The sequence below is a fragment of the Embiotoca jacksoni genome, unplaced genomic scaffold, assembly GCF_022577435.1.
Source record: "Embiotoca jacksoni isolate LCO1_2020_lvr unplaced genomic scaffold, fEmbJac1.0.p SCAF_13, whole genome shotgun sequence".
In the NCBI taxonomy this organism is placed as follows: Eukaryota; Metazoa; Chordata; class Actinopteri; family Embiotocidae; genus Embiotoca; species Embiotoca jacksoni.
The window spans coordinates 7,501,668-7,513,059 of NW_027185263.1; the positions used below are offsets into that span (position 1 = coordinate 7,501,668).

The window sequence follows — 11,392 nt, forward strand, 5'->3', positions numbered from 1 at the left end:
CCAGAAACTACGACAACAACGTGGCTGTTCCGTCTTTAACCACAATGTCTAGCTGCAGTTTAAATAAACAACATACAGCTGCCGATAAACAAATTCACTGGACAAATATCATATATTTAAAAAATACATTTAAAAAAAATCTTACACTTCCATTTTGCCAGGCACTTTGGTCCGTTGCAAAATTGTCCGTGTAGAAATGATAGACCGCGTCAAATGTTCCGCTGACACAAATCTCGGGTAGAGGAGCTCCTATTGAGTTTGTTTCATAAATGTTGTGTTCCCGGTCCAAAATGACCCCCCTCTATAGTTGATTAATGATCCATAATGATAAATATATCTTTTATTTTAACCTTAAAACTGTTATTTTAAACACAGATCCTTTAAATTGGTGGTTTAAAATGTTTAGGTGACCCATTTATTTCAAGATGCCTGTCCAAATGGAATTTTGCTGTAAAAAGTCCTTGTTTTTATCAGCAAATATTTCTGGATGGCCCTCAAACCCTCAACTGCAATTTTAGAGAACAATTTAACATTACAGATTTGCTCCTGCATTGCATAGCAGCTTAAAAATAACAATACAAAATGTTTTTTTTCATTATCAGGCGTAACTGTATTCATATGTGCAGAATATCAGTGTCAATTCAAAGTGCCACATCCTCCGTTAGATAAACTCAAACTTTAACCCTTAACCTCTGTCATACATTTGAAAGAGAATATATAAAAGTCAGACAAACTTAATCCAAATATGAAAAAGATCCATTTTATTGAATAGATTGATCATCATCTTTTTACAACTGATTACTTTTTCTTTTTTAAATCATAGCATGATATAAAATCCATTTGAAATTGTAAAACCAACATTTCCAAAACATTGATCAACACATTGGATACATGACAAAATATTACAATATTTAATATTAAACCAAAAATGCTCTTAAGCGTAAAAAAAAAAAAAGACATGATATAAAAATCTCAAAGGTAAAAATTTTAATTTAAAAAAAACAACTTTTTTTTTTTTAAACATAATCATTTCTGAAGAGGTTTCCTTAAATCTGGTTACCAATACATGTATTTAAGCAGTGACTTTTGAGATATATCCTCAAATCTAACAGGAAAATGGTGAAAAGTGTGGTTATATATTCGGAAGATAGAACACATGTATTACTTATGAGCAGCTGCAGAATATGCAGGACATGAACAAACACTGTGAAAAATACATTTTCTACAAAAGCAACCATTAACATTATAACAAAGAAAACCATTAATCCCAAAACTGATTCTTTACATAAAACAATAAATGCACAAAGTTTTGTATCGGATAACTATCATCACTCAAATCCTTGCGTGTTTTAACGTCAGAAGGGTCCTGATGTGAACACAGACAACAACCTTTGTGTTTGTCAGCAGTTCGCTTTGTAACGACCTGTTCACACTCAGTCAATTTCCATCGGGACAGGTTCTTTTTTCACAGAGACAAGTTCAGAGGTCGTGTCAAAAATCTCGTTGTCATTGACCGATGACCATCCAAGCGCTATAAAACTGTCCCTACGGTTATGTTGTTCAGCGTAAGTGCACTTGTGATACTCATCCATCACATCAGTTCTTTTTGTCGCAGCAATCTGAATAAGGATGCGTTCAAGAATAGCAGACAAAGGCTGGCCATACTCAATGACACTGCGGGTTTTGTCCTCGTAGAGATATCCCCCAGTATGCATTGCAACGACATTGCAGTGCTTATCAAAAACAGGAGAGCCAGATGAGCCTTCATAAAAGCATGACTCGTAAGTTAGAACATTTACGTTTTGTTGAACAGAGTTTGCCACACCATCAAAGAACTTCGAAGTAATTAACTGAATGTTCTCTTGATTTTCATTGTAATGTCTCTCTACAACCTGGAGGCAGTTTTCAGAAGTGACAATAAGACATGGATCTATTTTTTTCACACCACCACCCGGATGCCCAATAATGCAAATTCCACCATTTTGTGGAAGTGATCCAAAGTAGGTTAACAGACCAGCAGGCAACGTTTGATTAGCCCTGATCTTTAACAAAGCCCAGTCACGGCTTGACACATCGCGAACGTATTCATAACCAACAACCTCTTCCACTTCTATTTCCTCTCTCACTGTCTTAAGACATTCGAAAGAGAAATGGACAGTGACCTTCGCATCAAGCTGCCTCCTACTCTCGTAAACGGATTTAATCACATGAGCATTTGTGAGGACAAAACTGCCAAAAAAGAGAAAGCCACTTCCAGCTGCGCTCCCATTTATTCTCACTTGACAAACAGAATTACTAAGCTGCATCAGTTTCTTCATCATTTTCACTTCTCTGCATAGCTGATCATTCTGTCCGAACTCCTTACAGAAGATATTTTGGATACGTGAAAGCTTAGGTTGAGTTTTTGCGCGTTTCAACGCAGCTGAAAACTGTGAATATAAGCGATCACGCATCATTTTGGAGCCAGGTATTTCACGTACTGGTTTTTCTGGTTCTTCATTGCCACTAAGCTTTGATTCCATTTTTGTTTTTTTGTCATTGTCGGATTCAGTTGTAGTAGACTGCTGTGAAGGCTCTTGGTTTCCACCAGAATCACTGTTCTGAGATCCGCTTGGCATCGTGGAAGCATCATCAAGACTTTCAGGCTGACTTTCTGGTGCACTTGAGTTATTGCGCAGAATGATCTGGAATGTTTTACCATCAAGATCATCCACGAGATTGTCCATGTCTGTGTTTACGTGAGAACTTTGGTCACAGAGCGCACAGTTCTTTTTGAATATTTTAGTGTGAAAACGACCATCACGTTTTAGAGCTTGTTTCAATTTTTCCCCTTTGTATGCATAAACAGAAATACCCTGAGTTACTGATTTTAGTGCTGGATTTTGCAGGATTTTGACTATATTTTTACCTCCATTTGTCAACACATGAAACATCACAAGCTCGCTAGATGGTCCTTTCCTGTGAGAGCCACTAGCTGTTTTTTTCGGCTGAGCCACAGGTTTCACATACTTCACAGTCAGATGTTCATTTCCAATTAAACTGCATGGGAAGTGTGAACTGATAGCGTTCCCTTTTCTTATTAAAACAAGCTCTTTGTCTTTTTTACCTTCTGCAATTGTTCTAAAGTTTGCACTTCTCTTCAGCACGTCTTCAACAGTTCCTGCTTTATTGCAGGTACTAAGAGTGGGTTCCTTGGAAGGCAAGGACCACTGGAAAGAATGGGCTGGATGTGGCTTCGTTTCCTAAGAACAAGAAACAGCTGTCAGATCATTTCAAACACATAGCCCAAGCATACTAAATATATGTGCTCTTAAAACACAAGTATCAATCTATCTATTCATCCATTATCAAAAAACAGCAGCAGCTGTGACTTAAATTAAAACGTCAACAAAGATGACAAACCTGTGCCAAACTTTTGGAACTATGTGGTGGACTGTTCTCCTTATTCTCGCCATCCGTTTTTTTCTGAGGGTAGCAGACAGAAATTATATTAATAGTTAATAAGCAAGTGATTACAGATTGTATGCTTCAGACTTTAGAAATCATATTTTCATTCCAGGAGAAACTCCGTACCTCATCACAGTTGTCCACTGCTGCATCGTTTTTTGTCGTCATCTTCGTGTCGTTTCGAGCTGAATTTGAGGAATTCTTAAAATGTGATTTGATGTTGTATCGTACCTACAGGAAAGAACACATCTTTAAATTATAGTCACAAGAATTGCATAGTGCCAAATTAAACCCCCTTTAACCATTTGCATGATTAAAACATAATTAAAATGTTTTCACTAAATATAGCCTGTATTTACCCAACAACATGCCAACTGTTAACAGCCTGTCCCTTTGGGAAAAGCATTTTTGTAACTTTAATTTTGAGGTTTGACATAGAAAAACATCCCTCTCTGACTTTTGAATAATGCAGACTCGTATTACTTGTTGCTGAATTGTTTCTATATATCTGATGCACGATGACACACACAGCGTGCAGGTTACTTACAGTCGTAGGAGAGAAGCAACATTCATTAACTATAGCCGAGGAGGCCGTACCGATGCTCGAGATTCAACTGCGAAATAATGGGAGAAATGCTGTTTGGTTGTAATTTTCAACGTATATAATTGTACTGAACGGTATAAGTAAAGAAACACGTTGATCATATCCTGTTTTCAAGTTAGTCTAAAAAAAATAAAACAGCTACTTACTGTAACTCGATGTCCGCTGCTGAAATGTCTTCCTTCTTGTTGGCGCCTAAACATCATGTCCTCAACACTATTTATTTTAAAATCGCGCCAACTTGTAGGATGACGAAGATGACGCGATTTTTTTTTTTTTTTTTTCCAATTCTGCCACGTGATTTCTCTGCCGACGTATCTTTAAAGCGACACCAGCAGCTTCAGTAAAAAAGTAAAGTGCCTCGTTCCCACGTCTGAGTATTAAGCCCAGGCCTTTAAACGTCCCCGCAGGCACGACATCTCACCTCCGGATTAGTATGGCCAACACAGAGGTACGTTTAGTGTTTAGCTGCAGAAACTACGGCTTCCGGTTGATGTTGTTGTTTTAACACCCAGCTGGACGCTGACAAAACAAAGCTGTCAAAACTGGGATCTCCTGTCCACCGAGAGCAGGCACTTAAACGAACCGCGTTTGCTCGTTCACGTTCATGTTTTGCTCCTCTTGTCTCTGCTGGCCCTCAGGGAAATAAACTCTGGGGTGGCCGTTTCGTGGGAGACACCGATCCTATCATGGAAAAGTTCAACGCCTCCATTGCTTATGACCAGAGGATGTGGGACGCCGACATACGAGGGAGCAAGGCTTATGCCAAAGCTCTGGGGAAGGCGAGCCTGGTCACCACCGAGGAGATGGAGCAAATCTTACGTGGCATGGATCAGGTGAAGACACACACACACATACACACACACACACACACACACACCTACCTGGCTGGTTAATAGATGACAGCTGAAAATGTGCCATGGTGCAGCATTCCTCTGTTTTTTTTTTGCTGAGTGTGTGGTGAACAAAAGTATCATCATGTGACGTGTGTCAGCTGCACACAGCTTCGGTTATTCTTTCAGTCAGGTCTCTGTTGAGGGCAAAAGTCAACAAATGTGCCTAATTCTGCTTGAAATTAAGTGAATTCAAACCCCTGCAGTGCAATCATTTTATTGTTTTTTAAAAAAAAAAAAATCTGTGGCAAAGCAGAATGTGCAACAAAAGTTGATTGTATTGTGTCTATTGAAGATCACTTCACGTTACTGTCCTCATTTTGTTTCTCCAGATTTTTGACGAGTGGTCGAAAGGTATTTTTGTCATCAAACCTGGAGATGAAGACATTCATACTGCCAATGAGCGCAGGTTAAAGGTAAGGTGTGTGCTTGGTAACTCTGCAGAACCATATTTAACCATCTTAGACTGTACGTTTGTGCCATATAGGTGATGCTTTATAGAAAGGGAAACTTTAATGTATAAGGCCTACTACTCGTTAGGGAGGCAGGCATGAAATAATAGTTCTATGTTTGTTGTTCAATTAAAGTATTATTCAGGTTTATGATGACTTAGTTGTGGACATTTTTCTGTATCCGTCATGATAACATTATACTATAATACATTGTAATGTCCTGAAATCAGACAAGGGTATGTGTGGAGATATTCCATATATTTTCTTACTGTCTATAAAACCCACGAAAAGACCAAAGGCAACAATGAATTGATCCTAATAACAAGTGCTACAGCTGCACTTGAAGCCTGACAGTTGCCATATTTCTGAGGGCCACCGTCAAAGTGGGAAGTTTAGGAAGTATCGGGAGGTGCACTAACCTGTTGCTGCGTTTGCTCGTGTTTCTTTGGTATTTCTTGACAGTAAAAAGAAAAGTAGAAGAACACCAGTCTTATCTAAATGTGTGCCAACATCGCATGGAGCCTTTGAGAGAAAAATCTACCAGAAACTCACGGGTGATTTTAGCGTTGTTATTCTTTCAGTTATGGGCTATGTGCCCTCCTCCAGCCTTTGGAGGCTTGCCGATGGCTGTGATGAGAGATGTCATGGTCGTTTTGCTGCCTTTTCTCAGGAGCTGATTGGTGCACCTGCAGGGAAGCTGCACACTGGCAGGAGCAGAAACGACCAGGTTTGTGTTCACAATATTAAAACTGTAATAACTCAAGTTGCTTTTTGGAGTTGGAGCCTACTTTTTACTTCATGCTTGGCCTGTTGGTAAAGTATTAGCAGACTATACTATGTGTGTTTTGGCCAACAAGGTGGTGACTGATATGAGGCTGTGGTTGCGAGATGCCATCACAACCCTGACGGACAATGCCTTACAGCTCACAACTACCATGGTGGAGCGGGCAGCAGCGTAAGACAGAACATCGTTTTCTGAAAACATGCAGTGAGATTTGTGACTGTGCTTTTTAAAAGCAGCACTGTGGTGTCTTCTCTCGCTTCTCTTTGAACCACAGAGAGATCGACGTCCTCTTTCCTGGTTACACCCACATGCAGAGGGCTCAGCCAATCAGATGGAGCCACTGGATTCTGAGGTGACCTACCTGAAGCGAAGTCAGTGCATGTTTCCCTTCTGTCGTATTAGACGTCGTGGGTTTCATGTCCGTGTCGGTCTTCTCTTTCTCCAGTCATGCTGTTGCTCTTGCCAGAGATGTGGACCGACTTCTGGAAATTAAGAAAAGAGTTAACGTCTTACCTCTCGGCAGGTCAGCTGTGAACACACTCACTGTCTGACGGGGAGTTTCACACACAGACGTGATCAGTTAAGAATGATTGCTGTTGTTTTGCAGCGGTGCCATCGCTGGGACACCATTTGACATCGACAGGGAGCTTCTGCGGAAAGGTCTGGCCACACGGCTTTGTTGCACTTTTTTTTTTAAATTTTTTTATCTTTCACCTATGTCTTGTTTCTTTGGGAAATATGTATTTTAAAAAAAAATTTAAAAAAAAGTAAATCTACACCATTTCTCCTCCTCTGGATCTGTAGAGTTGGCATTTGATGGCATCAGCCTAAACAGCATGGACGCCACAGGCCAAAGAGATTTTGTTGGTACGTAAACTGTACACGTTGTCAGCTGTCATTTATAACTGGATTTAAGCCATGAAAATACATTAACTATACTCTAATCTGAGTCTTTTTATATTTGATCGTCTGCTTCTTTTTTTTTTAGTGGAGTTCTTGTTCTGGGCTTCGTTGTGTTTGACCCACCTCAGTAAGATGGCTGAGGACCTGATGCTGTACAGCACAAAAGAGTTCTCCTTTATTGCACTCTCTGACGCCTACAGGTCAGTTTGTGTTTTCATTGTGTTTTAAGATTCTTATGGCTTTAGATTAAATATGAACAACATGATCCATGTCTGAATTACAGCAATTCAATAAGGCACATATGAGGCAAAACATTCTGACTCATTTATTAAGCAAATAACACTTATTATCTTGTAACATCGGCTCATGTCATGTCTGGGATAACAGATGTTAAATGAACAGTCGGTTCTCATAGTCACCTTGTTGGATGCAGCACAAAAAGTTGTTTTAAAGACTTCAGCATGAAGTGGAGAGGAGGTGTTGGAGGGTGTCCCAGAGAAAGTCTGATCTCTGCTGGTGACAATTTACATGAATTAAAGGATCAGCTGCTTCGTCTTAGTGACAGATACAACAAAGGCCCTGTAGAGTCAATGAGAGCAGCGACAGCATGTTACGAAGGTGGTCATGAAATCATGTAAATGATAAATAATATATCGAATCACTGGGTAAATTATAATGGTTCGTGTTATCTTTCCAAACAGATTTGACAAATGTAAAGCCTTGCATTCACTTCTTACGTCAAAGTCTTCACCATCTTAGCTGTCCGTTCAATATAAATTCGTAGTGTTTCTATGAACTGCTGTACATTTTCTGTGCCTCTTATCTGTTCACACCTTCTTCTCTTCTGTGTTTGTGTGTCCAGCACAGGCAGCAGTCTGATGCCCCAGAAAAAGAATGCAGATAGTCTGGAGCTAATCAGAAGTAAAGCAGGTCGTGTCTTTGGCAGAGTAAGAGCTCCAGCTAAAGATATGTGAAATCATATTTGTGTATCTGTTGATTGAAGGCCCCGCTTTAATGGTGCCTGGTGCCTTATTTCATCAGATCACTTTGAAAAGATACATTATGTGGAAAAGACAAACGATGCTAAAATGATTTTTTTAATGTCTTTTGTAGGATTAAGTAATATTTTGGTATAATTACAACAAACTTCAGAGAACGCTGCCATTAGTTCAAGTGCAGACCACATTTCCCACAAATCTTGTTGCTTCTTCTTCATTTTTACTCATTACAAGAGGGTTGATATATTAGAAGTGCAGTTTAGCAAATTATGGTTTCTTATAGAATCTGCTCGAAGCTTTTGTCTGTAGAACCAGCACCCTCATGTGCCAGAAGGCAGTTACTAGTGTTCCTACAGATTTAAACCTGCCAGCTCACAGAATATAACTATAACTATTTAACTGAAGGGGGAGGGGGGAGTATTATTTTCATGGAAATCTTTAGTAATATCTTAAAGTTGATGTCAGAACAGCATTTAGGCTAACAAAGCATGTAAGAGCAAACCAGTTCACTGAAGGCTGAACTGAAGTTGCAGCCGAGTGTTGCTGCAGTTATAAATTATCACTCCTATTCACTGTCAGACAGCATATTCACCTGCTGTTGGCAGGTTTCAGTTGCAGAGCTCTGTGGATGAACCATTTTACCTTTCAGAAGCAGAGAAGCACATTCAAACTTCACTGCTTTCTTTTGTAAATTGTATGACTTGCGGCAGTTTTCTCATGAACTCATGTTTTCATTTTGTATTTCAGTGTGCAGGGTTCATGATGACACTCAAGGGCCTTCCCAGCACCTACAACAAAGACCTGCAGGTAGGGAAGTGCATCTTTGTGTGCTTTCCCCTGCCTTCACTTTTTGTTTTTCTAGATATTTCTTTCTAACTTCCGTCTGTCTTTGCTCTTGTCATCCCTCCTCAGGAGGACAAGGAGGCCATGTTTGACTGCTATGACTCTGTTCAGGCTGTGCTGCAGGTCACAACTGGAGTCATGTCTACTCTCAAGGTAAGAGATCTAGTTCACTTGTCTCCGTTTTGAAAAATAAATCAAATACACTGCTTAGTTACACATTTTATACACTGAGCACTTGTGCAGAAAGTTTTTAGTGAAGATGCAGTTGTTTATGTTGCGATGCTTTCAGAAGACCGGAGAGGAAAAAATAAATACGAGGCCTCTGGGGTTTTTTGTGATTTAATTTTTTTTGCAATGTACATTTGGGGAAAAAAAAATAAGGTTGTAGAAATTTGCTTGCAGACCTTAATAACGTGTGTTCTTTATTTGTCCTCTGTTTCAGATCAACCAGAGTGTGATGGAAGCTGCCCTCAGTCCTGACATGCTGGCCACTGATCTGGCCTACTACCTCGTGAGGAAGGGGGTGAGTAGTGCATGCAATAGATATATTATTATATTGTATATTAAGAAACATTAAATAGATGCATTATTTGGACTTTGTGTTGTTTCTGATGTCTCGTGTCTCCATCCGCCACGCCACAGTGAAAAAAAACGAGCATAGCTAAAATCAGGACAAAAGCAAACTTAGTTGTGTGGTTTTACATGTGTTGTGTATCAACATGTAACAGACCGTGTGACATTCTGTGTTGCAGGTGCCATTCAGAGAGGCTCACGGTATCTCTGGCAAAGCTGTGTTCACAGCTGAATCCCAAAATGTCTCCCTGAATCAACTCACTATGGAAGACCTGAGTGCTGTCAGGTGACAGTCTTCCTCTCGCTCTCGCACATAATCACAACTTAAAACCTCACACGCTAAAAGTTATTTCTTTGAGCTGATTTTAGTATCAGTTTCTACAACGCAGACAATATGTCCTCCCTCAGTCATTTCATCTCATGGTTTTAAATTCTCTTTTGCTCATCTGTATTGGTAATTTTAGCCCTCTGTTTGGAAGTGACGTATCCTCCGTGTGGGACTACCAGAGCAGCGTGGAGCAGTACAGCGCCCCCGGAGGCACAGCCAAGAGTAGCGTCGCTGCACAGGTGGAACACCTGAGGACCTGGCTGAAGAAACAGGCACAGTGACCTCCACTCAATTTCCCCTTCAAATTGTGAATCATGTTTACTGCCACAATTAAGATAAGAATGAACCATCAGGTCGAAGTCAAAGGGAATTATTTATAACTTCCGAATCACATTCCCCTTTAAACATGTTTCTAATATATGCCATGCCAGTTGGCTGGTGTTTAACCTCAGGATGTTTCAGCTGATCATGTACAAAATGTTATAAAGGTCCTGACCAGTGTGAAATATCTGACAAAATAAATAAACGGTGTTCTTACAGCCTGTTTTGTTAAGGCAGACTGATTTCCACCACAAAAGCATCTGAGGCAATTTCTCTTCCAGTCTAGACTAACAAAGGGTCAAGGTGCTGTTAAATGGCACAGAGAGGTGTGCTTTTTTTTTTTTTTTTTTACATTTACATTAGACAAAAACACAAAATGGTTTAAACATTACTTTGTTTAAGTGCAACCCAATGGCCCAGTGATTAGGGTATATACCACACAGGACCAGATCAGATTCTGTAAATCTCCACCGCCACTATCAAAAAAGGTATTAAAAGAGTCTTAATCAATACTTTGTCTGCCCATAGTTACAGCTTTACCAGTAAAATACAGTATTTGTGGAACTGTAGTTGACTAAATTGAATAACATACTGTAATATACTATCACTGTCAAATTATAGTTTGTCAATTGGATGAAATACACCTGCTAATGAGATCCACAAAATGTGGTGAAACAATTGAGGCAATTTGTTTTTCCAGACAGTTTTGATTTAAGGTTTAGGCAAAAGTGCAACACGCAGAACCTGTCTGTAAAAATGCTTCAAGAAAAACAGTGATCAGTTTCATATTTTATTGGCATTTACTTTATTCAATCAAAATTATTGAATGATTTAATCCATAAAAAGCTAATTTCATAAATCTGGCATCACATTTTTCCCCAGTTTAAATTTTCATAAATGTTGATTGTGTACAAAGCAATTGATTAAACACTTAAAGAGGGTCCTATCATAAGCACGAATAGAAAAGACATGGTTACTTTGACAGATAGCCACAGGGCTTTAGCTACATTTAGACCTCATTTGTTTTTCCCACAAATAAACAAATATACAATACATTTAGGAAATGTCTTAATTACCTGATACTTCGTTCAATCATCTGAACAACAAAGAGAACAAGATGCATGACAAGTAAAGAAATAGTATTGGAAAGTAAAAAGACACTCCCTCAGCCCTCAGCTTGTTCGGAAAAAAACACATTATAACACCTAATTCTACAAAAAGGTCATCACTCTTCCGTCTTATTGAAAAA

At 39.3% G+C, this 11,392-nt stretch overlaps 2 protein-coding genes across 3 annotated transcripts; one reads left to right on the forward strand and one right to left on the reverse strand.

Moving 5' to 3' along the window:
- Positions 1 to 1,009: 1,009 nt before the first annotated feature.
- Positions 1,010 to 4,413, reverse strand: LOC138196262 (serine protease FAM111A-like). Its single transcript, XM_069146145.1, has 5 exons — positions 4,198 to 4,413; positions 3,995 to 4,061; positions 3,574 to 3,678; positions 3,403 to 3,465; positions 1,010 to 3,242 (listed from the first exon to the last, which is right to left on the reverse strand). Exons 3-5 carry the CDS (start codon positions 3,613 to 3,615, stop codon positions 1,434 to 1,436), a joined length of 1,914 nt encoding a protein of 637 aa, XP_069002246.1. The 5' UTR covers positions 3,616 to 3,678; positions 3,995 to 4,061; positions 4,198 to 4,413; the 3' UTR covers positions 1,010 to 1,433.
- A 3-nt stretch (positions 4,414 to 4,416) lies between these two features.
- asl (argininosuccinate lyase) lies at positions 4,417 to 10,402 on the forward strand. 2 transcript variants are annotated; one of them, XM_069146147.1, is made up of 16 exons: positions 4,417 to 4,499; positions 4,690 to 4,884; positions 5,274 to 5,357; positions 6,064 to 6,120; positions 6,251 to 6,348; positions 6,452 to 6,529; positions 6,623 to 6,700; positions 6,785 to 6,837; positions 6,982 to 7,044; positions 7,166 to 7,280; positions 7,943 to 8,027; positions 8,826 to 8,885; positions 8,991 to 9,074; positions 9,364 to 9,444; positions 9,674 to 9,780; positions 9,959 to 10,402. In XM_069146147.1, the coding sequence occupies exons 1-16, from the start codon at positions 4,485 to 4,487 to the stop codon at positions 10,101 to 10,103; spliced, it is 1,398 nt and encodes a 465-aa protein (XP_069002248.1). In that variant the 5' UTR covers positions 4,417 to 4,484; the 3' UTR covers positions 10,104 to 10,402. The 2 variants fall into 2 exon arrangements, with proteins under 2 accessions (XP_069002248.1, XP_069002249.1); XM_069146148.1 differs by lacking the exons at positions 4,417 to 4,499; positions 4,690 to 4,884 and adding an exon at positions 5,856 to 5,947 and having other exon boundaries at positions 5,279 to 5,357.
- The last annotated feature ends 990 nt before the right edge of the window (positions 10,403 to 11,392 follow it).

Coding starts and splice junctions, on each gene's coding strand:
- LOC138196262 (XM_069146145.1), bottom strand. CDS start 3,615: ATGACGACAAAAAACGATGCAGCAGTGGACAACTGTGATGAG. Junction 3,466..3,573: donor CAGTGGACAACTGTGATGAG/GTACGGAGTTTC, acceptor TGCTACCCTCAG/AAAAAAACGGATGGCGAGAA. Junction 3,243..3,402: donor GTTCCAAAAGTTTGGCACAG/GTTTGTCATCTT, acceptor TCTTGTTCTTAG/GAAACGAAGCCACATCCAGC.
- asl (XM_069146147.1), top strand. Junction 6,349..6,451: donor ATGGTGGAGCGGGCAGCAGC/GTAAGACAGAAC, acceptor TTTGAACCACAG/AGAGATCGACGTCCTCTTTC. Junction 6,701..6,784: donor AACGTCTTACCTCTCGGCAG/GTCAGCTGTGAA, acceptor GTTGTTTTGCAG/CGGTGCCATCGCTGGGACAC.